This window comes from Haplochromis burtoni, unplaced genomic scaffold (assembly GCF_018398535.1).
Source record: "Haplochromis burtoni strain Fernald_Lab_line unplaced genomic scaffold, NCSU_Asbu1 Contig_125, whole genome shotgun sequence".
Taxonomy (NCBI): domain Eukaryota; kingdom Metazoa; phylum Chordata; class Actinopteri; order Cichliformes; family Cichlidae; genus Haplochromis; species Haplochromis burtoni.
In genome coordinates, this window is record NW_024582486.1 from 1,695,699 (window position 1) to 1,717,599 (window position 21,901).

Genomic DNA, 21,901 nt, shown 5'->3' on the forward strand with positions numbered 1-21,901 from the left:
TGAGATATTAGAGTGCAGCAAGAATACTTTGACAAGTAACATACCACAATGTGAAAGGCTCGAGTCCCTCAATCTTTTCTTTGACACTGCATCCACAGCAGTCTTTGGAGCACAGCAGTAATTAGAGTGAACTTGTAGCCCTCATCTTAATGCTGGTACGGGGGCGCTTTTAATCAGCAAAGTTGCAAGCAGAGAATAATCTTTCAGCCTGTTGTCGTCACAGGCTGGCGTAAAAGGGAGCAAATCTCCTGCTTTGCGCGGACTTAAGAATGATTATGAAAGAGCGAAAATGCAATGCATCAGTCAAAGTGTTTCCATCACACCCTGTGGTTAACCCATCCATGCACTTTTATGCACGCATGTAGTGTCAGAAGCAGGATGCAAATATTTCTGTATGAAAAGTGTCATATGTAAAGTGATGATATGAGGATTTTTTATCAGCGCGACCTTTAAAAAGATGATGAGATGGCCAACAGAGAGTCGTGGTGTCTGCACAATCGTAGTAATGAAATTAGTCAAGAAAACAGAATGAAAAATGGAGAGTGAGAAGTCAATACTGTGTGTATAAGGGGAGGAGAAAAGGAAACTTTGAAGAGTGGAAAGTGCTCTTCAGCAGGAAATGGTTGGAGGTTGAAAATCTGCTTTTGTCTTGGGCCTATAAGTTAGCCGTTTGTGGGTTTGTTTCAGTTCAGCAGTTGTAATAACTGTATATACAGCATGTGGTTTCAAAGTCTCATGTTCTGAGATGTTTGTTTTGGAAAACGTAGGCATGTAAACTATTTATAGAGGCAGAATTGACAGGGCCTGCCGACATATTTTTTTGACAACAAAGAGTAAAACTTTGTTGTCAAGGTGGAATAATTCTCATATTGTACCTACAAAATTAATGCTTGCATCCAAAATACATAAAAATGAAGCATAATCAATGTAAAGGTGCAGAAAGGAAATCAGTAAATAAATAAATAAATAAAACACATTACACAAAAATCATTTGTCTTTTGTATGTTTGAGTGGGAATGAAAGTTTCAATCTATAGCCAAATGTGGCAACAACAACTCCTACAAATGAAATTCGAACATCTCGTGGTTCAGTGTTTCCACAAATAACAGTGAATTCAAACTGGATCACAAATAGTTTTTGCAAAAATGTATAATTATTTTTGCGGAAAATGAGTTCTCTCTGCAAACAATTCAATAGTGATCAATCTTCTTTTCGTGTGAGGGGCACAACTCACCTTGCAGCGACGTGATGACTGCTGAGTTATGTCTCCAGAGCGCGCTGTAGATATATAAGCACTTGCGCCTCGGTAAGTTTGCTTTGCCTCTCTTGTGGGAAGAGTAAAGATAACTTCACATCATTCGTTTAACGGGAGCAGAAGAAAGAACTCCGAGGTGCACTTTTCCTAATTAATAGTCATGCATGGACACTAAGTTACCCCTGCAGCCCATGATGATGGAGACTCCTCGCTCTTTAAGCGGATGGAAAAATAGTCTGAGCTGGACGGGTTTGGTGTTTTAAGATTGGTTACAGTGGCCCAATATGATTGTACGCGTAACCAATCAGCTCTGCTGAAAGGTGGCGATGGAAGGCACTCGTTATACTCTGCGGCGTGTTCCGTCAGAGAGCGCACAACACGAACAGTGTACTCCGCCCGGAGATGTTGATCTATTAACAAAGCGCAAGCACACCTCGTTACTGCCAAAATGACTGTTTGGGAAAGGGTTTATGGGAGGTGTAGTCAACTAAACAGCGAACTACTGCTTCTCTGAGCGGCGCGTTAAACATCCTAAAACTACATCCCCGTCATTTTTAACGGCGCCGACAGTGTTTGCATCAGCGTGGTCAGCACTCGCCGGCGAAGTTACTACTGAGCAGCGGCTTGTCTTGTTTAAAAGTGATAAAAAAAATAACAACCAGTCTTTAGTTTGTGTGGCAACCAACGGACAAATGAATCTGTTCGTAAGTGAAGGCAACCCGCACTGCCTGAAGGCGTTAGCAGCGTTAGAAGCGACGGGAGTGCAGTGCGGCGTCCAGTTTGTCAACCACGATGGTAAGAAAACCTAGTGAGGTTAGCATTCCTCTGTGTAATTACCTGTAATTATAACTAATAACGACAGTGTTTTGGTAAAACATGCTAGCCATTATGCAAGTTTTATGCAGGTCTGAGCTAAACTTGTCCTTTAACGGTTGTGACTGTGTACTAGCGAACTAGCTGGTTAGCCAGCCTTCTTCTGGTGGCATCTGTCTGTCAGTGTCAGTCACAATGAATGTAGAGAACAATATCTGCGTCTGAGAAGCGGCTAGAATTAGCTTTACTGGAAATCACAGTTCGTTTGTCATGTTTTAGGCTTGTTTGCTTGTCCAGCTTCATGTCGGGGTGTTTGTTTGTTTGTTTTTTAGCCAGTGTGCAGCTACAGCTACCGTCTGTTTGAATTAGCTTACCATTATAAAGTTAGAAGACTGTGTTGTTTTTATTAATAAAGTACATATTTATATATAAACAGTGTGAGTTTATTCTAGGTATGATTATGTTTTGTAGGATATTTCACTGTCTCAGAATTAGAAAAGCCAACAGGTAGAACACGTTTGGAGAAACATGTTTTTCTTTATTCGTTTCTTTATTGTTGCTGTGAGACGGACATATTTCACCAAAGCTGACACAAGGCAGACTTAAGTGTGCCAAAATGTGATGTGGCATACATGTCCAGCACTGTTATTCCTGTTTGGTGGGTTTTGTCTACACCCAACAAAGTCACAGTTAGGAATCCAGGAAGCCAAAAAGCCTTTAGCACGGCGAAGTCAGACAGAAAAAGCAGCTGTGTACATGTTCTTCCCGTGTCCGTGGGTTCTTTCCTGGTACCCCGACTTCATTCCACAGTTGAGAGAGGTTTTAGTAGAGTATTTGGGACTCATAGTTCTGACCTATACTTGACAATAATGGCCCTTTGGAAAACTTGCTTAGGTTTAGCAGTACGTTTTAATTTAGTATTCTGTGAAATAGTTTCTAATAAAATAGTAACAAACTCCAGCTTCATCCTAACCCCAGATGGGTGCTAATCTTGAATCACAGAGATGAATACCAAGAGCCATCTGGCATGTGACTACTCGCATATAAACTGTCTTAGAGACAGTGGAAAACCCCCCACACAGTTTAAAAAGCATTTTTATACCAAATTCAAAATGTTGCTCGTTACTTCAGGTGAATGCAATAAAATATAAATGTCTGCTGTAATAATGCCGTATAAAGAACCACCATTCGTGAGCCACTATTAAAAATCTGTGCTCTGACTGAAACATGTGACTACATTTTCCGCCTAGATTTAATAAACAATATTAATCCAACTAGTCCAGGAGTATAATATTTGTTAAAAGGTTTTGTCTCTTTTTCCATTTTCCCAGAAAGGGTGGTGCCTTTCCTCAGCCGTCCAACATTGCCAGCTTTGGCCCTGCCCAGTGGACAATACCTTTTCAGTTCCAATGCCATCTGCCGGTCAGTAAACTTCACATAGGCCTTTTTGCTTGGCTCTTTATGAGTGGTAGTGTACAGTTAGGTCAATAATTTGCTTGAAAAAGATGCAAAGTTTGTAGTTTGTCTTCTGTACACCCCCACAGTGGATTTTAACTTAAATAAATAAATAAATAAAATAAAGATGGCAACCAATAGAACCAAAACTATGTTTTTATGCTTTACCCATTTTAGCAGCAAGTATAAAATATATCTCTTACCATGTGTTTTGAATCCCTTAGATACCTGTTTGAAGTAAATGGACAAGAATGCAGTGAGCTTTGCAATCAATGGCTGGAATGGGAGGCCACAGTTCTTCAGGTATACTCTACATAAATAAGCAGACCTTTTAGTTTGGTGTTAATCTGCTGTGTTAAAACTATTTTCAGTTCATGCTTTTGTACGTTCTCTTGTGCAGAATCCTCTTACTGTACTTCTATAAACCTCATGGAAAAGCGGATATAAATCCATGCTGCTAAATTATTAAAACTCACGCTATCAAAAGAACAATGTACGGAAACAAGCGTTAAGCAGTCCAAGTAATTCTCTGACCTCAGTCACACTTGCTTGGTAAATTGTTATTAATCCTGTTTTGTCCTTTTTGCGCAGCCTGCATTGCAGCAGGCTCTTCACATGGCAGTGCTGCAGGGGAAGAGTTCAGAGGTGTCCAAGGCTCTCCAGGGTCCCATAAACGTCTTGGAACAAAGCTTGAGCAAAAGAAACACACCTTATTTAACTGGGGTACAGTATGGTCTCCTGTGTATCTTCTTTTTTCAGTGCATGTTTACCTGTAATATACCCCAGTCAGGCATAACATTATGACCACTGACAGGGGAAGTGAATAACACTGATTATCTTTTCATTGTGGCAGCTGTTGGTAGGTGGGATATATTAGGGAGCAAGTTCACATTTTGTTCTCAAAGTTGATGTCTTCAAAGCAGGAAAAATGCTCTTGTGGGATTTCCTTGTCTGAAGTGGTCAGTAGCTATCAACAGTGGTCCAAGGAAGGAACAGTAGTGAACCAGCAACAGGGTCATGGGCTGCACAAGTTCACGATATGTGTGGGCAGTGAAGCCGGCCCATGTGGTCCAATCCAACAAACAAGCTGCTGGTAGTGCAGATTGCTGAAAAGGTAATGCTGGTTCTGAATGAAAGGTCTCAGAATTGTCAGCATTGTTGCAGACTATGTACACCATTTCATGGAAACGGTATTCCCCAATGACTGTGGCCTTTTTCAGCTGTGGCCTCTTTTCAAGCTCTGCTACAAAGAAACGGTGGTTTCCACAGGAATGAGTTTGAGGTGTTGACTTGGCCTCCAGATTCCCCAGATCTCAATCCAATCAAGCATCTGTGGAATGTGCTGCACAAACAAGTCCAACCCAAGGACGTCCTACCTCGCAACTTACACGACCTAAAGGTTTTGTTGCTTACATCTTGGTACCAGTTACCGCAGCACACCTTCAGGGGTCTAAGTGGAGTCTGTGCCTCGATTTGTCAGGGCTGCTTTGGTAGCAAAAGAGAGACCAACACAATATTAGGCAGGAGGTCATAATGCTATGACTGAAAAGTCTATTGTGTGAGTACATTTAGAAAATAAAGAAAACACATTTTCAGGCTTTTTCAATCTACAAAGTATATACTTGATAGAAGTCAGTAAGTCAAAAGTTCAAAATATCTCTTTTAAAGTTTATCTGAGCTTGACTGAGCAACTCCATTGGGCCAGATCTGGCTCCTCTGGCAACATTTTTCTATAAAACTAAAGAAAAAGTGCCGTAAGTGCACACAGCAAGGAAGTCTTAGCTGTAGGTGTAGTACTTTTTTAGTGAGATGCAAGCACATAAAAGCTGTAAGTAGTCCCCTTCATGGTTGTTCTCTATATAGAAAGTTGCAGGTGCAAAGATGAATCCCTCTTCTCCTTTGCTTGGGGATTTCAAAACATTGTTAATTCAGAAACAGTATTTAGCAATTGCTTTAAACTAATGTTGAATTAACTGTGCTGTGTTTCAGGATTCTGTTTCCGCTGCTGATCTTGTTTTGTGGGCTGGATTCTTTCCTGTTTTATCTGATTCTTCACTAACACTGGGTAAATATGAATGCATTTTAAAATCCATTATTATTTGACATGTATTGCTGGCTATTTCCCTTTTGCTTTGCTTTATTTAACTTACTTTTTCATTCAATTTCATCTTTGAATGTTTAATTTCTGATTTCTCTTTTTCACGTATTTTACAAAATTTCACCTTCCATCTCCTGATCTCTTTTCAGGTGAACACAAGTCTTTGAAGGCTTGGTTTGACCGTGTGGCTGCTATGAACGCTTGTCAGTCTGCTGCTCAGAAAGTGCTACAGGGAAAAGGTCTGCAGGGCATGAAAAGCTATATGCAGAAGCAGCCTGCTCCTCAGAGCAGCCAGTGCAGAGAGACACAGCCATGTAATAGCAACTCTGCTGAGGTACCTGCAACAGTATATCATCGAGATAACTATTAGACTGAATGTGTTCTTACTGAGAGGCATAAATTTAGTGCCTTTCTTCCAAACAACACATTAGGTTTCTAGGAAAACTTATCATTGTTGGTTTTCATTAACCTATAGACGCATGCACTTCCACAAACATGGTTTATACTCTTTGAAAGCACAGTATTTTAAAAGTGTCAGTCAGATTTAAGAGCAAATGTTAGAACACACATTTATAGGAAGTCAGTGAATGTGTGGATAGCAGATGATGCTATAATAGCGGAGAATATGTCGTGGATAATGATTGTCTTTGTTTCCTGGTTTGATTAGGAAGAAGGAGGTGAGCGTGTTGTTTCAGAGGAGGAGATGGAAGCAGCAGCTCTCACTTGGAGTAAGGGTTTGAACACTTGCCCTCCAGCTACAAAAAAGCAACACCCCATGTAAGTTATTAATGGCACCATCATTTCACACACATGTATTCTGTTAAGGCCAGCTAAAATTTAGTTCTGTTTTTTTTCCCACTAGTTTGCCTCAGGAGGGCAAGCGAAATGTCCTGGTGACCAGCGCCTTGCCCTATGTCAATAATGTTCCTCACCTGGGTAACATTATTGGCTGTGTCCTCAGTGCTGATGTCTTCTCCAGGTAGGAATTACATTTTGTAATCTGTTGAAAAAACAATCATTGTTCCTTTCAGCAAATGCAGACTTTACAAACAGTACCTGAATACACAGACATTCTTGTAGATGTGTAATGGAAAGGCCTGTGTATACTGTTTTTTCACTCATCATCTTTGAGTCATAACTCTTCCACACCTTACTCCATCTGCTTCTGCTAGGTATGGCCACCTACGAGGCTGGAATATGTTGTTTGTGTGTGGCACAGATGAGTATGGCACTGCTACAGAGAACAAGGCCAGAGAGGAGGGCCTGACACCCCAACAGATCTGTGACAAGTACCACGCTGTTCACTCCAGCATCTACAAATGGTTCCAGATTGACTTTGACTATTTTGGCAGAACCACCACCGAGAAGCAGACAGAGTAAGTGAGAGGGCCTGTCCAAGGACATGGGTGAGAACAAATGAGTCTATTCTTAAATTGGTACTTTAAGACAAGGTTGTTCTTTCAAGAAACACAAGTATCTTTAACCTCCTAGGACCTGGCGTCCACATATGTGGACATCACATTTTGGGTTATTTAAACCAAAATAATAAATTTTGCTCAACAATGGCCTGATATCCACTTACGAGGACATTGTACTGCTACTGTATATGTATATGTGGCTCTGATTTTTCTTAGAAACAAAAATCGGGGAAAAAAAAAATCTGGTAATTCTTTTTTTTTACATTCATCAGGTCCCAATATGCCCAAATATCAAAGAGAAATTAAAAATGCATGCCGTGGAAGAGTTCGGGTCTTAGGAGGTTAAACAGAGAAGCCAGCAGAATATAAGATCATGTTTTTTTGACCAGAGTACTGACATAGGCTGGATGTGGGTCTGATGAATGAAAACATTAGTGTTTCCGTATACTATAAAATTATCTAACATCGGATTAGTATAATCTTGCCCTAGATACCAGTAGTGGAAGTCTAACCATAAATTAACCATAAACCATAAACTGTACTTCTCTTAATCTCAGAGATTATACAGCATGGCTTTTAAATGTAGGTTACTACTGCCTTCTTCCCAAGGCTTTACTGAATTCTGTAATTAGAAATGTCTGTAAAGGGTGGAAATATGCGTTGACCTGGCGACTCATGCATCAAAGGTTCTGCAGAGGGACTAAGTTCAAGTGCCCCCCAGACCATTTCCTCCATTCGCCCTCTGTCCCTCTGTCTAGTCTCCTAAATGCACTAACAACACAAATTGTTTCTTTTTTCTGTGTGTTTAAATAATACACAGAAATGCTGAGTTGTATATTATTTTGCCAAAAGCATTTGCTCACTCATCCAAATCATTGAACTCGAGTGTTTCCAAGCACTTTCATGGCCACAGGTGTGTGAAACTCGTCAGCTGGTCGTGCAGACTGCTGCTAGAAACATTTGTGAAAGGATGGGTGGCTGTCATGGGTGGGGATTTTTTTTAATTTATTTTTTTGACAGTTTATTGCTGTGTAATCAGAAACCGGTTGTATGTAATTGCCAGCTCGATTAGATTCAACTGGAGACTGGTAGCAGACTGACTCCATCTTATGGCAACATTTGGGAGGCTTAAAACGTTTTGTAGCAAAAGCATTACCAAAGAAAGATCACTTCAACTTTGTATCTATTGGATAACACAGATATTGACAAAGTTTAACTCTGAGGAGATAAATTGCAGTTAAAATGGATAAAATTCATAGTAAGTGTTATTCCAGTACTCAGCATAATGCAAAATGTCCACAATTTCAGTAATATCACGTTATGGTAACATCGTATCGTGGGATCTCTGAGTCACACCTCTGAGGCATGGCCTTTTCTTCACGAAAGATTAGTCCTAAATTCTAGTTATTGCACACTGACAAGGACTACAAAGATAAAAACTCTTGTTTTGGGACCTTAGCTTTGATAAAATACAACATAAAAGACATCAAGCACCATGCACCAGTGCAGTGTGCTTTGAGAAATAAACAGCCCACAGATTAAAGGCTTTTGACTTGATCCATTGAAAGGAGGTTAGGCCTTAGAGTTTACATTTACCAGCCCACAGCTGAATTGTCGTTTTTTTGGGGGGGGTTTTGTTGTTTGTTTGATTTTTTTTTTTGTTTTAATTCTTTTTTGCTTCATATCTTTCTTATCACTCAGTAGTATCAACCAACCATCTTCTCTTGATTTTTTTTTTCTTATGTATTTTTTTTCCCCTGGCCATATTTGCTGAGAAAGTTTACGTCCATTTCTAACCAACATAAAAGAGCATCATTGATCCATGCTGGCAAAAAAACTCCCCAAACTGTGATCAGGCTTTAATAAATGATCTCAACATAAGACCGTATCGCTGTATCTAACACAGGTCATTGTCTATAATCCTAAAGAAACTTTTTTTAACCATCTTGTTCCTCTGTTAATCTTTCAGGATAGCTCAAGATATTTTCTGGCGACTTCATGAGCGTGGTTTCCTAATAGAAGACACTGTGGAGCAGCTACGCTGTGAAAACTGTCAGCGATTCCTGGCTGACCGCTTTGTAGAAGGTATCTGTCCACACTGCAGTTACCCTGAAGCTCGTGGTGACCAGTGTGACAAGTGTGGGCGACTCATCAATGCTGTGGACCTCAGGGTGAGTGTGGAAGAGCAGCCTGTACATCTCATATCATTGTAGAGGGCATAACTATTGATGACTATAGAGAGAATTGTGGTGGAAGAAAGTTCTTGACAACTCACACATAATTACTATGTTTTTGTTTCTGGTAGTGTTTGTGTGTGTGGGATTCTGTCTGTGAACATGAAAGCTTGAAAAATGTTGACTGTGGTCTAAGAAGGCTTTGTAGGGGAGTGGGGTCATGTTAGCAAACGTTCACTACGTTTTTTTTCTAGGTTTTCAATTATTTATTTGTCAAAAACTGACAACAAAAAGATTTTTCTGTGGAACGTAACTTCAAATTATTCGTGGAAAATTCGCCTATTCGCAGATTTTTTTTTTTTTTTTTTAGATTTTTTCTTTGTAGAGCACATCTAAAGCATTTGTGGGTTATTTTCACTTTATTTTTATGACTAAATACATTTTTTTATGATTTTTTTTTTAAGTGATAGTTTAAGTCATATTTGGTGTTTCAATTATTAAAATAGGTAATTATAAGTGTTTTTAGAAGGGGTCTAGAGGGGGATTTCAGCTATTAGCAGACATTTGTGAATACTGGGGATCAACTGTATGAGGACTCTAAATATCACAATACTTTGGACCTCTGATCTCTTCTTCAAGGTCAAAGAAAGTCAAACTTTCATAAACTGTCTTTTGTCTTTAAAACTATTTAAAAATTCTACTGCCTTTGTTCATATTGGCAACATTTGGAAATGATACTGGTATATGGGCATTATATATGTCATCATTCTTACAGCACCTAAGAAGCCTCACATTTATATTTATATGTGTACATTTTTGCAAATACTTTAACAAATTGATATAGTAATTTTTGTCCTTTTATAGTCAGAGTTTGGATTCATTTGCGTAACGTTAGTGCTAAGGATTTGTGCGATATTGTGTTGGGAACTAAAAATATGATATAATGATATAAACTGTTTCTGGTTTTCTTTTGTTTTTACTCATTGCTAATATGAAAATATAAATATTAATGGAAAAATAATCTCCTAGTACTTCGGGAATGTACTTGGAGATTATAGTACCCTTTCTAAAATATGCCAGTATGCATCACTTGTGTTTCTGGGCTTTTTAGGTTGCCGCTGGAGAACGCATACTATGCCTCTGTTACAATATTTATTTTCCCCTGTGGTAGAAAACTGTAAATCTAGAAGACTTTCTAGAGTTGTTAATGTACTGCTGCGTTCACACTCTTAAAATTATTTTTGTAAAATTAAGTTGGTAAATTCAGAGTAAAAATTCTTGTCAAATGTTGCTATAATCAAAGATTATCGGTGTTGGCCATGTTTTCTTCCAGGAACCTCAATGTAAGGTCTGTAGGCAGACTCCAGTCATCCGCTCCTCTAAGCATCTTTTCCTGGACCTGCCAAAGGTATGATTTTCACACTTCATTGAATGCCCTGAGCCGTCCATTCTCAGTTCATACAGTGCTTCTTTGGTCACAGGGATGGAGGCAAAGTAATCCAGTTTAGTAAGTTTAAGGTATCATTGAAAGACAGCTTGTGGAAAGCAGTTATCCCTGCGGTAATGTTATTATATAAACAGCTTTAGTCTTTCAAAAGCTGTGCTTTAGAGTTAAGACACTGGGTGTATTTTGTCAGCATTTTCATTCTCCTCTTTCTCCTGTGCAGCTGGAAAGTCAGTTGGAGCAGTGGCTGGAGAAGTCAACCAGCACAGGAGATTGGACAGCAAATGCCAAACAGATCACTCGCTCCTGGCTAAGAGATGGACTCAAACCTCGCTGCATCACCAGAGACCTGCAGTGGGGAACACCAGTACCTCACGCTGACTTTAAAGAGAAGGTCTGCTTCTATTTAAAAGGAAATGGTTACATCACAGATCTCGTTTTCTTGATTTTTAGTTTGATATTTCTGCAGACTTTAAAAATATGCTTAATCCAATCATTTTTTTCTCTTTGACTTCATATCTAAAGTCATGTTTTTAACAACTAAAATGACTTTTGTGACGAGGTTATGAAGCACAAAGCTGCAGTGACTGAAATATAATACATAATATCAATATGTAATATCAGATTTTTTAGGTTTGGCTTATCAAAACATATTAATAACTTTTAGCACACACGTCTGGAACTTTTGTTTCTTGCACACTAATACTCCAAGCATGCCATTTCTGATCAGGTCTCTGTGCATCCTTAGAATTCATTCTTTCAATTTTTTTTTCTGTCTTTGTAGGTGTTCTACGTGTGGTTTGATGCCCCCATTGGTTATCTGTCCATTACGGCCAACTACACCAGCGAATGGGAAAAGTGGTGGAAGAATCCCCATCAGGTACCACCCCCCTAGCCCAGACCCCAACAAATGTCAAAATTCATGAGCCGTAGACAGTACTGATGCACAAGCTTGGCACAGATTTTTGTCCCCTTTTCCACAGTGAATGGATCTAATAGCTTTTTTTTACTCCCCCATCTGGTCTTTTTCATTAGGACGTAGTGTATTTCCTAGCTCCATATAACTCTGATGTGCAACAGAGAAAGACATTAGCGTTTAGTTTTACTCCCACAGCTACAATTTGTACACAAGAGATTGTGGTGAAGGATATATACGGCTGATCAAGATTTGCCCTATGAGATGTAATGCACAACATGTTCAGTCTTAATATAGTTTTCTAGATCATTTTTATTTAACGATCGCTCTTTGTGTTATAGTTTTTTTGTTTTTGTTTTTTTAAAGAGGAACCATTTAACAATTTGTCTGTACATTTGAGTTTATTTTAACCTTACTCACAGTTAATTACATATCTAGTACAAGCGTCAAACAGGAAGCAAGTACTCTTTAGTTAGCTTCTTCATTTACATGTCTGCTCAATGGCCCTAAAATCTGATAGCTAATCAAAGTCAGGCATTTGCTCACATAAGCATCACTATCTTCTTCACTCACTGGCTCATCTCTCCATCTAAAACTCTGGGATTGATCCCGTTTTATGAGTGTGTGATGCTCTGTATTTGCAGAAGGAGAGAGAGAGCGGCAGAGAGGGGGGTTGGGGATAGCAGATAAGTCCTCTTTGAACTGGATGATCTCATGATGATCTAATATGATGTCACCCTCACAGTGCACTGTATTTTCTTTGCCACCAGGTGGAGCTGTACAACTTCATGGCCAAAGACAATGTGCCTTTTCACAGTGTGGTGTTCCCCTGCTCTCTACTGGGAGCCCAGGACAACTACACTCTTGTCAACCACCTCATTGCCACAGGTAAGCACTTATTATAACTGACCGATTTCGCCGACTGATTAAGTATTTGTGTGATTTTGGTTTTCTCAGCAGATGCTTGAAGTTGTTATAAAAACACATAAATGAAACATGGGTGCAGTGTTACTGGATGGGTAATTGTGCGTTTTGGTCAAAGGTTTGGGTTTTGACAGTAACCTGTGCTGTAACTTTCACTCAGAATATCTGAATTATGAGGACACAAAGTTCTCCAAGAGCCGCGGTGTGGGTGTGTTTGGAGACATGGCGAAGGACACCGGTATCCCTTCTGATGTGTGGAGATTCTACCTCCTGTATGTGCGTCCAGAGGGACAGGATTCAGCTTTCTCCTGGGCAGACATGGCTCTGAAGAACAACTCTGAACTGCTCAACAACCTGGGCAATTTCATCAACAGGTTGGTAAAAGCCAAGATGTTTTAAAGGGACTTCCTGCTCTTTTTTTTATGTTTTACAAATAAAATGTACTTTAGACAAATTTAAGAATCTGAAAATGGTCAGTAAACCTAACAAACTCGAACCAGTCTCATGTTAGGTTATTAAATACAAATACTTGTTTTTCTGGGTTTTTTTTTAAGCTGTCTCTTATAATGTTATTAGTTCATCTCAACCACTAGCGATATAAAAAATGGGGCAGTCTACATCCTCAAGTTGCTCACAGTCTCTGCAGAAGTTTCACTCAGAAAGTAAATATGCAATAAAACTGTCATCCAGTCCAATTAACAACGAACTTTTCAGATTGTTGTACTTTAACTATTACAAGAGATTCACCCTAGTTTTCCAAATTTGTTTGGGATGGCGTAATTTAGCCCCAATTACATCGCCTCAAATGATTTTTAAAAGATCAGGGTTAAATCCCACATCAAAGATTTTTCTCAGCAGCTTTTTTTTCCCAAAGTACCTTGATCTTCAAAATTGGTCTCGGGCAGCAATGCTGATCCCTAATTGGTTCGAAAATATCTTGTAGATTGCAACCAGCCTAAGGTGTTGGAGGAGTAAGTGTTCTGCTTCAGAAAAGAAGTTCTGTCCTTGCCTGGATCCAACCCCTGAATCACAACATCGTTAGTGACAGTGGGTCCATCTTAGACACACATACAAATTTATAGAAGACTTTGTACCATGTAAATGCTGTTTATTAAAAATATTTTGATGCCAATTAACAAACAAATATGGCTAAATGCCCATATTTACTAGCAAAAATGCTGCTGTAGACTCACTCATTTTACCAGTAATAATATTGTTCTTTATTCCCCCTGAATGAAAACCCTTAGGGAATGTCAGTTTCACTAATTAGAAGGCTAAAACAAACAAAAGGACACACAAAGTTTCTGTTCACACATCAGAATCTCAGTTCATTGTAAATTTGACATTCTTGTCAAAGCATTTTGGTCTTGCAGACCTTCCTCAGAGGCTAAGAGACGTGTAAAATATAGAACAGTGTGTTGCATCAGCCATGACAAAAACTTTCTCACCACGAACGTCCTCCTGATGCGCACATAAGACTCATATCAAAAATGACATGTTCCAGACACAGCTACAGTTTAGAAGCAAACAAGGAACTGAGAAGCGACTCCACGCAGTGCACTGTTGTGTTGGTTTAAATAAGGAGAGCATTGCAATTACATATGGCAACAAAATCTATAATTTATAAACAATTAGCAAGTCTAGCAACCTGCCCTTCCCTCGTTTTGCTCTCGCACCCCCTCCCCGATTCTCTCGCTTCGTCTCTCTTCATTCCAGCATTTTTCTCTGACCCTGTTGTTTATCTGCTTTGTAAAAAGCCTCCTCTCGCTTTCTTCTCCAGAGCCGGCATGTTTGTCACCAAGTTCTTTGAGGGCTGTGTGCCTGTGATGGAGCTACAGGAGGAAGATAAGAAGCTTCTGGCTCTGGTGAGCTGGGAGCTGCAGCAGTACATCCAGCTCATGGACAAAATCAAGTAAGAATCACATAGCAGTGACAAGCAACAGCAGTGGGGTGATGTTAGCATTTAGACAGAAACATGCCAGCTTAATTAAAATGACCTTTTTAGAGCTGCTGTTGTCTTGAATTTGTTTTACACAGTGATTTAAAACTCAAAAATGTACAAATAAATTATCAAATAATTTTCTGAACTACTAGTTAAATTGTCAATTATATCACAAGCTTTATGTGAAACTTCTGTGAAACTTTATGTGAGTAGACTGGGCCTCGAGTATTGATGAAAATCGTCCTGCTGTCATTGTCGCGCTCTTAATGATCGATATGATATGTCACAGAATCCGCGATGCGCTGAAACACATCCTGAATATCTCTCGTCACGGCAATCAGTACATTCAGGTCAATGAACCCTGGAAGAAGATCAAGGGAGGGGATTCAGAAAGGTGAGGCCTGTACCTGGATTTGTGTTACATTTTATTAGTCGCAAATTTTTATTTTATAATAAAACAGAGACGGGAAAATGACTTTTTTTTTAATAGTAAACATCTCTGTTTATAGGAGAAATTAATTTGATTTATCTCAGACAAAATGTCTTAAATTGAATTTTTTGTAGAAAAAATGTATTTAAGATCTAATTTCTGTCCATTTTGACCTATAGATTTCGACTTACTTATCCTCTGTTTGCAGGCAGCGTGCAGGCACGGTGACTGGTGTGTCTGTGAATATTGCGTGCTTGCTGTCGGTGATGCTCTCCCCGTATATGCCAGCGGTCAGCCAAACAATCAGGGATCAACTCAACGCCCCTCCATCTTGCATCAACACCATGTTAGAAGACAATGGCACCTTTGTATGTTCCCTGAGTGCAGGCCACCGGATTGGCGCGGTGAGTACAACCGCGACACGTATTACACACAGGTTGTACATGTGTAGACACAGGAACGTATCTGTTAATGCTGGGTGATACAATGAGGATGCAACAGTGTGTCAACTGAGCAGAACAATAGAATAATAAAGAATAATAGCCTAGGCTGTGTTTGGAGGCCTCAGCCTTCGAGCAACCAGCAAGTTTCTCTCAGGCCACTTGTCCCTTCAGGTATAATTGTGGTGATCTGTTTGTGCCTACTGAGGCTCAAGTCCAACACTACTGCTATAATGATTTGCAGTCGTTGTCCTCGGATAAGTATCTGGACGCTACGTCAATCGTATGTTAAAGCTTACATGTACACAAATATTCTCATTTGTTTGAAGTGTAACGCTATTCACCGTGTGGTGGTCGGCATCACGGAAACGCTGCCGATTTCTCATACATAGTTATGTACTTACTTACTTGCATAATCCTCTTTGTTCACTGATGAGCACAGAGCCTCCAGGTTAAATTTTCAGATATACTGTCCTTAGGCTGGATCGACGATTGCAAACTTTTGAAAATTCCTGCATATATTTTTAATTTTTACCTTTTTATTGCCTCTGCCAACTCGTTTTTCCCAGGTCAGTCCGTTATTCCAGAAACTGGAGGCGGATCAGATTGAAGCTTTGAAGAAGAAATTTGGTGGACAGCAGGTATTTGATGTTTATGGTACCTAATGGTCTGTGCATGAGTTCATTCGGGTCTCGTAGTAATATAGGTTCACCATATTAATTAATAATGAAATAAGAAAGAATTGATAATCTATATCTGTTCACTGGTGTCTGTGAGACTGTCATAAAAAATAATTTGTACTTAATTGAGCTGCCCGCTTTTTAAAACACGATATAGCGCAAACACACCGCAAATGTTTAAATTATGTATTAAGCATCAGTCATATAGATAAAAAATAATCCCTTTCTAAACCCTCTTGCCTCTAGCCTGAAGACGAACCACCTAAGAAGAAGGTATTGAGTGGTATTTGTTTGTGAAGAGTCAGTCCACAGTAGTTCTGGAGTGTCAGCGCTCATTTACCGCATGCCTTCACTAACACTAGCTGCTAATTTCACATCCTCAAATTTTGTATTTTTACTCATCATCTCGTGTCTTCTGTGATTCATTGTCCATTCATTGACTCATACGATCCCACTTGCATTTTGAGTGATGAGTAGTGTTGTTTGAAATGAAGTAATTACTGTGTAGAAATAATCCTCAAAATGCCTTCGATTCAAACATCTTCTCTCCGTTTCCACCTTCAGACAACAGTTCGTAACGCTGCCAGCGCTCAGTCTGCTGCTGTGCCAGCTCCTGCTGTAGCTGTTGAGGTGGGGACGGTGAACCAAGTGGACCCGGAGAAAGCCAAGCAGCTCACCCAGGCTGTGGCGGAGCAGGTGAGAGCGCCGGCCGCCTTAAATACGCTGCTGATCTAAGAAAAGCCAATGCGGTTCTTCCATGTTAAGCGGCGTTGTAATCAGTATTTTTGAATAATTTGAAATAAAAATTGAATGTAGCGTTTTATTCTTAATTCGTTTTTTTGATAACTGGATAACAAAGCGTACTGTATTTTCCGCAAAAGAACAAAAACCGCCTAACATTCTGGAAGTAACGCACATACACCAAACATTTGTTGCACGCGCTGAATTTATTCGTTAAGTATAAAATCTACTATTTCTTTTTTGAAAATTATTTTGTAATTTGTAGATTTCTAAAAAAAAATTGTAATAGAATTTTTTTTTTTTTTTTTTCTCAAATATTACAAAATACTTTCAGTCACGATTGTTGCTGTCAAATATTTGGAAATTCGTTTAGGGCGACGTCCTACTGCAGACAAAAACGCACATTTGCAAAACTACAAATCGTTGCTTTTGTGATTTCATTCTGAAATTCTCAACAACTGTTTAATTTTACTCATCACAGGGGGAGAAGGTCCGAGCACTCAAAGCCCAGAAAGCAGAGAAGGCCGTGATCACAGCAGAGGTGGCCAAACTGTTGGACCTTAAGAAACAGCTAGCCCTGGCTGAGGGGAAGAACCCTGAGCCTGCACCTCAAAAGGGCAAGAAGAAGTGAAATTTAAAAAGGGAAAGAAAAAAGGATGGAGGTTAGTCTAAGTATGGGTCGAGGTATGATAGAGGAGAACGGGAACAAGATGTACACAGAGAGAGAGAGCAAGATGGGTATTAGCTTAAGGCAAAGCCGTGACAGGATCTAAGACAATGTGGTATTGGCACTGAGGACTAATGAAATGCTGGATTGGCCGACGGGGAAATGAAAACCGACAAAGAGAGAGTCAAATGAATACAGCTACAGAATGGAGGGATTTTTTCCAAATCCCTACACCAAAAGAAACTGATTTTATACTCTCCCTGTGATAAAGTCAGCATACGATATTAGTGTTGGAAGGTGTGTTGTGCATCTAAAGATGTTTTTATATATATATATAAATCCTCTGGAAATTTGTTTTGCTACGAATACCATTTTTAGATCCATAAAATAAAATGATTAACTTCAGAAAAAAAATGTCTGTACTCTCCACCTTTCTCATTTACCACACACACACAAAGAGCACAGATCCTTAAGACAAATAATCACAGACACAGAAAAATATTCTAGTTTTCTTGTTTATTGCAAATTGAGTGTTACAACGCAGGATAAAATGAATGGTATGGTAAAATACATAGATTTAATGCCATCAGTGACAAAAGCCATGCATGCAATATTCTACAATTAACAATTTAAGTGACTACAATGAGAAAATAACAGCGGATATGTTGGTATATTACAGTACAAGCCTTTACAGTACAATTGTATATATTACAGCATTATATAAAAATAGTAAATAAGGGTAGAAGAGCTCTTAATAATTCTACCACAAATTCCCATAATAGAAAAGGTCAGCTTAGAAAGTAGAGCCGGTTCCTACTTGCTTTATCTAAATACACATACACACAAGCCATGGGTTATACAAAAGTAAGAAAATGATGTCTTTTTTTTTTTTTTTCCCTCCCCCCACAAATAAAAAGCATTCTCTCATACTCACACTGCACTGGGCACTTTCAGACTTTTCCTGAGCTCCTAAACTCTCCACAAATTGGGGCAAATAATCTCTGCTAGCCAGATTGCAGCCCTTAAAGTAGGAGTTACAATTTATTGCAAAATGGTGGGAAGATCTATCAGTGAAATGCTCTTTAAATGAAGTTCCTTTCTGTCCTACATGCAACTCAAAATATGGATCTCATTAGGCATTCCTCAAAATGACATTCATTAAAACCTCTGCATGATTTGCACTTAGAGCCGTCTGTTCTCCTTCATACATGCTGTGTCTTTCGAAAAGCCGCAATGCTGTTGCAGCCCCTTTTCTCTCTGTACCCTTTCATGTCTTGACTTTCATCACTTTCCTTCTTCTTGCAATCTTTATCTGTCTTTTACAAGAAACAAAATCCTCACTTATAAAAATTTATCTTTGGTTTCCATTCTTCTAAGAGGCATTTCATGACCACCCTGTTACACCTTTCCCCACCACTGCTTGTTCGAATTCTGTAGGACCTGACATATTTTATTCCCGTCTTCCTTCACCACCTCCCTCTCATTTTCTGGTGTTGACTAGTCTCTCGATAAGGGCTCTTCGTGTCCTCTGTACCTCCTCTCCCAGCCTTTCGATTTCTGCTTTAAGACGCTCGTTCTGCTCTGTCAGCTCCTGTACCTTCCTCTCGTTCTCCTGCTCTCTTTCTTTGCGACTCTTTTTGGTAGATGAGTAGGATGAGCGCTGCGAGGAGGAAACAAAAGAGGACAAGGCACCGTTGGCCCTCTCGCTGGTGGTCCTCTTGCGTTTTCCCAAACGGGAGGATGGGTAAACAGAGGGAGAAGACACGGGTGAAGAGGGAGAAGAACAAATTTGAGATGGTGACTGGGAGGCTGAAGAGGAGCAAGATGGCGAATCGGGGACACAAGGCAGTTCCTCCTCGCTGGCTGAGGGAGATGCAGGATGGACATTAGCCTGGTGGTGCTGGTGGTGGTAATAATAGCCACCGCTGATCACTGCTCCACTCGCATCCACCATTCCCACTCCTCCATCACTCAGCAACTCGAAGAACTCGGGAGGCAGCAAGTCACTGCCACCTCCTGCCGAGCCATCTCCACTTCTCCCACCCTCAGCCTCCACCTGCCGTTCTTCTGTAACAGCTGGACTCATGCAGGAGGAGGAGGAAGAGGAGGATGACGACGAGTTGTGATGCAGGGTCTGGGTGCTGTGGATCTCCTCTGTGGTCCTTTGGACACCGTCACCCCATGTCTGGCTGCCATCAGTCAGCCACGTCAGAGAGCAACTTTCTAGGACATCCATGAACTCTGGCTCCTTCTGGAAGCACAAAATGTAAATGTCAAAACCTGTCGAGAGTAAAAAGTGCAAGTAAATTAAACGTCGTCTGGCACACGAGTGAAAATTTTCACAAAAATTAAAATAAAAGAAAACAGAAAAAAAAGTGCAATGAACAAAGACTCACATTCATCATGGGTATGATACCATTTCATTTTTCAAACTACTGACCTCGGTGCATGTAGGGGCTCGTGCCAGTTTTGCCCCTCCTGTGTCAGAGCCCAGAATATCCTGCAGGTCCTCATACCACGCCTCCAACTCTGCACCATACAACGGCCCCACACCAGGGGGGTACGGCGGGGGCAGGTGTAGCCACTCGGCAGTCATCTCGCCAATCAGTCGCAACGCACAGATACTCGGCCACACAGTTCACACTGGACCTGAGAGGGGAGGGGAGGGGGGGTGAAAGGGAAAAGTGCAAAGCAGCTGCAGGTTAGATGACTGACATTGTGTTCAATTTAAAAATAACTGTAATTAGATATGTAGTCCGAGTACACAGGGATTTAGGATGGTCTGTCTCAAAACTGAATACTATAGTCAGGCTTTGTCTACTAATTAATCAAGTTTAAATAAAACAGAGTAACACAGAGAAAAATGCATTATTGCACCAAAGAAATGAAATCAATTTAGGATGCCGTAATTCCACAATTAAATGGATGGAAAAATAAAAAAGATCACGTCGAAATCTTAAAAGATGGAATGAATGTTAAATATTACCTTTAGAAAGCCTCCTTTAATCAAGTCTGGCAATTTGTTGGAGATAGCTTGTCCCAATAATTCTGCAAAGAAACATACATATTTAGTAGGTTAGTAAGAAAAAGAATAGTGTTTTTCCCCCCCTTACTGATTGAAATTGCTGAGATTTCAAAATCAAAATAGAGATTTGGCGAACACCGAGCCTGCTGTGAGTGGAAACAAAAAGGTGCCCGAAACGCCACTGGTTTAACTGGTGAAATAATAAAGAAGAAGAAAGAAGGCAAAATTCCTGTCACATAATTATTGTAAACAAAGACCAAGGTGCTCTCCACTGCGCCCCCTGCTTTTGACGGTCCTCAAAACACGCCGGAGTCGATAAACAAGTGGTTAAAACGCCGAGGAAACTCAGGAGTCCAGCTCTGACTGTCTGCTCTGCTTACAGTCGTCTTAAAGACCAGTACACAAAAGCCATCACAATGACTGGGTTTTGTCATAAAAAGGTTTTTTAATGTGTAAAGAGAAAAAATAAAATAAAATACTTTGACTTAGGCAGTGATATAAAATGTGAGCGGTAAAAAATACAAATAAAGAAACCCTGTTTAGCTTCCTCCTGTTAAACGTCAGATGTGAACGCAAACGTACACGCGTTAAAACTGTGGTGACCAAAACGCGTGACATTTTTCCTTTTTAACAGTGTTTTTTAATAACATGCGTATATACGTTTTTCCTGTTTTAGTTACATGACCACTGTACGCCAAGACAATTACGTCATGGAAACCCAAGTCCAGCCGGGGGAATGGGCGAAACAAAAGGAAACGTAGAGAGAAAAGAGAAAAGCAAAGAGTGGGATGGGTGGAAAGGAAAAGTAACGAAAACAGCTGCTCATTCAGCGGTGAACGTTTCACCTAAACGGGACTGTCAAAGCGCAAAAAACAAAAATTAAACACGTCCAATTTCATGTCGACAGCTCCACCAATTACTGTCAGACGTTACGGCGCAGTATAGACTGTTATAAACGCTCACAATCAATGACAACTGAAATTTAAAGCGGTGCATGCCTTTGGTGCTACATTCGCGGAATTGTGTCGGGGCGTTCGGCACGGTCGGCTGCCAAAACATCGAAACTTCCTCGGCACAAGTCCGTGAGAGCTTGACAACTTGGAAAACGAAGCGGACAACACCTAAAAACAACTCGAATAAAATTATGGTCGATTAAAGCAACTGTTATTCTAAAAATGGCTCTGAAATATCGGCCAAAAAACATGCACAGTGCTTTTTTCGTTTTCCACTACACCGATGGAGCACTCTGAGAGTGTGTGAAGTCGCCGTTAGTTGTTCACTGAAAGATTAAAAACAGCAGAACTGCTAACAGGAACATCCGCTTACCCTTTTTCTTTTATTCGCTCGCCTTCTCGACTGTCTTGAATTCGAATGTAGATATTTTAGTAAAAATTGGTGATAGCTCATGTTAACCATTGTTCAGTCTTGACGGCTGAATGTGATTTTACGGAAACTCCCGGCGGCGTTTATATTGTGGGA

General features: G+C 40.0%; 3 protein-coding genes across 13 annotated transcripts in view; 1 reads left to right on the forward strand and 2 right to left on the reverse strand.

Annotated features, from left to right (window-relative positions):
• The window catches only part of arhgap9 (Rho GTPase activating protein 9), a 44,018-nt gene extending 42,524 nt beyond the window's left edge, over window positions 1-1,494 (reverse strand). For 2 of the 4 annotated variants that reach the window (XM_005929699.3, XM_005929696.3), the window contains exon 1: window positions 1,235-1,494. The gene's annotated coding sequence lies outside the window, so the exon portion shown is untranslated. Of the gene's footprint in view, window positions 1-44; window positions 1,214-1,234 lie in introns of those variants that run through there. The other 2 variants (XM_005929698.3, XM_042224007.1) reach the window with 2 other exon arrangements.
• Window positions 1,495-1,750: 256 nt separating this feature from the next.
• Window positions 1,751-17,816, forward strand: mars1 (methionyl-tRNA synthetase 1). 6 transcript variants are annotated; one of them, XM_042224001.1, is made up of 22 exons: window positions 1,751-2,050; window positions 3,400-3,490; window positions 3,748-3,826; window positions 4,115-4,246; window positions 5,513-5,588; window positions 5,771-5,955; window positions 6,289-6,398; window positions 6,484-6,600; window positions 6,794-6,997; window positions 9,009-9,210; window positions 10,547-10,621; window positions 10,881-11,051; window positions 11,442-11,537; window positions 12,344-12,461; window positions 12,658-12,871; window positions 14,278-14,409; window positions 14,729-14,833; window positions 15,078-15,273; window positions 15,879-15,950; window positions 16,236-16,262; window positions 16,554-16,685; window positions 17,212-17,816. In XM_042224001.1, exons 1-22 carry the CDS (start codon window positions 1,948-1,950, stop codon window positions 17,359-17,361), a joined length of 2,787 nt encoding a protein of 928 aa, XP_042079935.1. In that variant the 5' UTR covers window positions 1,751-1,947; the 3' UTR covers window positions 17,362-17,816. The 6 variants fall into 6 exon arrangements, with proteins under 6 accessions (XP_042079935.1, XP_042079936.1, XP_042079937.1 ...); XM_042224002.1 differs by having other exon boundaries at window positions 16,236-16,257; window positions 16,552-16,685; XM_042224003.1 differs by lacking the exon at window positions 16,236-16,262 and having other exon boundaries at window positions 1,753-2,050; window positions 17,212-17,815.
• A 477-nt stretch (window positions 17,817-18,293) lies between these two features.
• On the reverse strand, window positions 18,294-21,901 carry ddit3 (DNA-damage-inducible transcript 3). 3 transcript variants are annotated; one of them, XM_042224009.1, is made up of 4 exons: window positions 21,749-21,901; window positions 20,384-20,445; window positions 19,838-20,046; window positions 18,294-19,645 (listed from the first exon to the last, which is right to left on the reverse strand). In XM_042224009.1, exons 3-4 carry the CDS (start codon window positions 19,991-19,993, stop codon window positions 18,878-18,880), a joined length of 924 nt encoding a protein of 307 aa, XP_042079943.1. In that variant the 5' UTR covers window positions 19,994-20,046; window positions 20,384-20,445; window positions 21,749-21,901; the 3' UTR covers window positions 18,294-18,877. The 3 variants fall into 3 exon arrangements, with proteins under 3 accessions (XP_042079943.1, XP_005929756.1, XP_005929757.1); XM_005929694.3 differs by having other exon boundaries at window positions 18,294-19,648; XM_005929695.2 differs by lacking the exons at window positions 20,384-20,445; window positions 21,749-21,901 and having other exon boundaries at window positions 18,294-19,677; window positions 19,838-19,976.

What these genes read in the sequence shown, in the direction of transcription:
- ddit3 (XM_005929694.3), bottom strand. Translation starts at nt 19,993, where the DNA reads ATGACTGCCGAGTGGCTACACCTGCCCCCGCCGTACCCCCCTGGTGTG. An exon ending in GAGCCCCTACATGCACCGAG is followed by an intron (nt 19,649 to 19,837) that starts GTCAGTAGTTTG and finishes TTGTGCTTCCAG; the next exon opens with AAGGAGCCAGAGTTCATGGA.
- mars1 (XM_042224001.1), top strand. Translation starts at nt 1,948, where the DNA reads ATGAATCTGTTCGTAAGTGAAGGCAACCCGCACTGCCTGAAGGCGTTA. An exon ending in GGGAGGCCACAGTTCTTCAG is followed by an intron (nt 3,827 to 4,114) that starts GTATACTCTACA and finishes CTTTTTGCGCAG; the next exon opens with CCTGCATTGCAGCAGGCTCT. An exon ending in CAACCACCTCATTGCCACAG is followed by an intron (nt 12,462 to 12,657) that starts GTAAGCACTTAT and finishes ACTTTCACTCAG; the next exon opens with AATATCTGAATTATGAGGAC.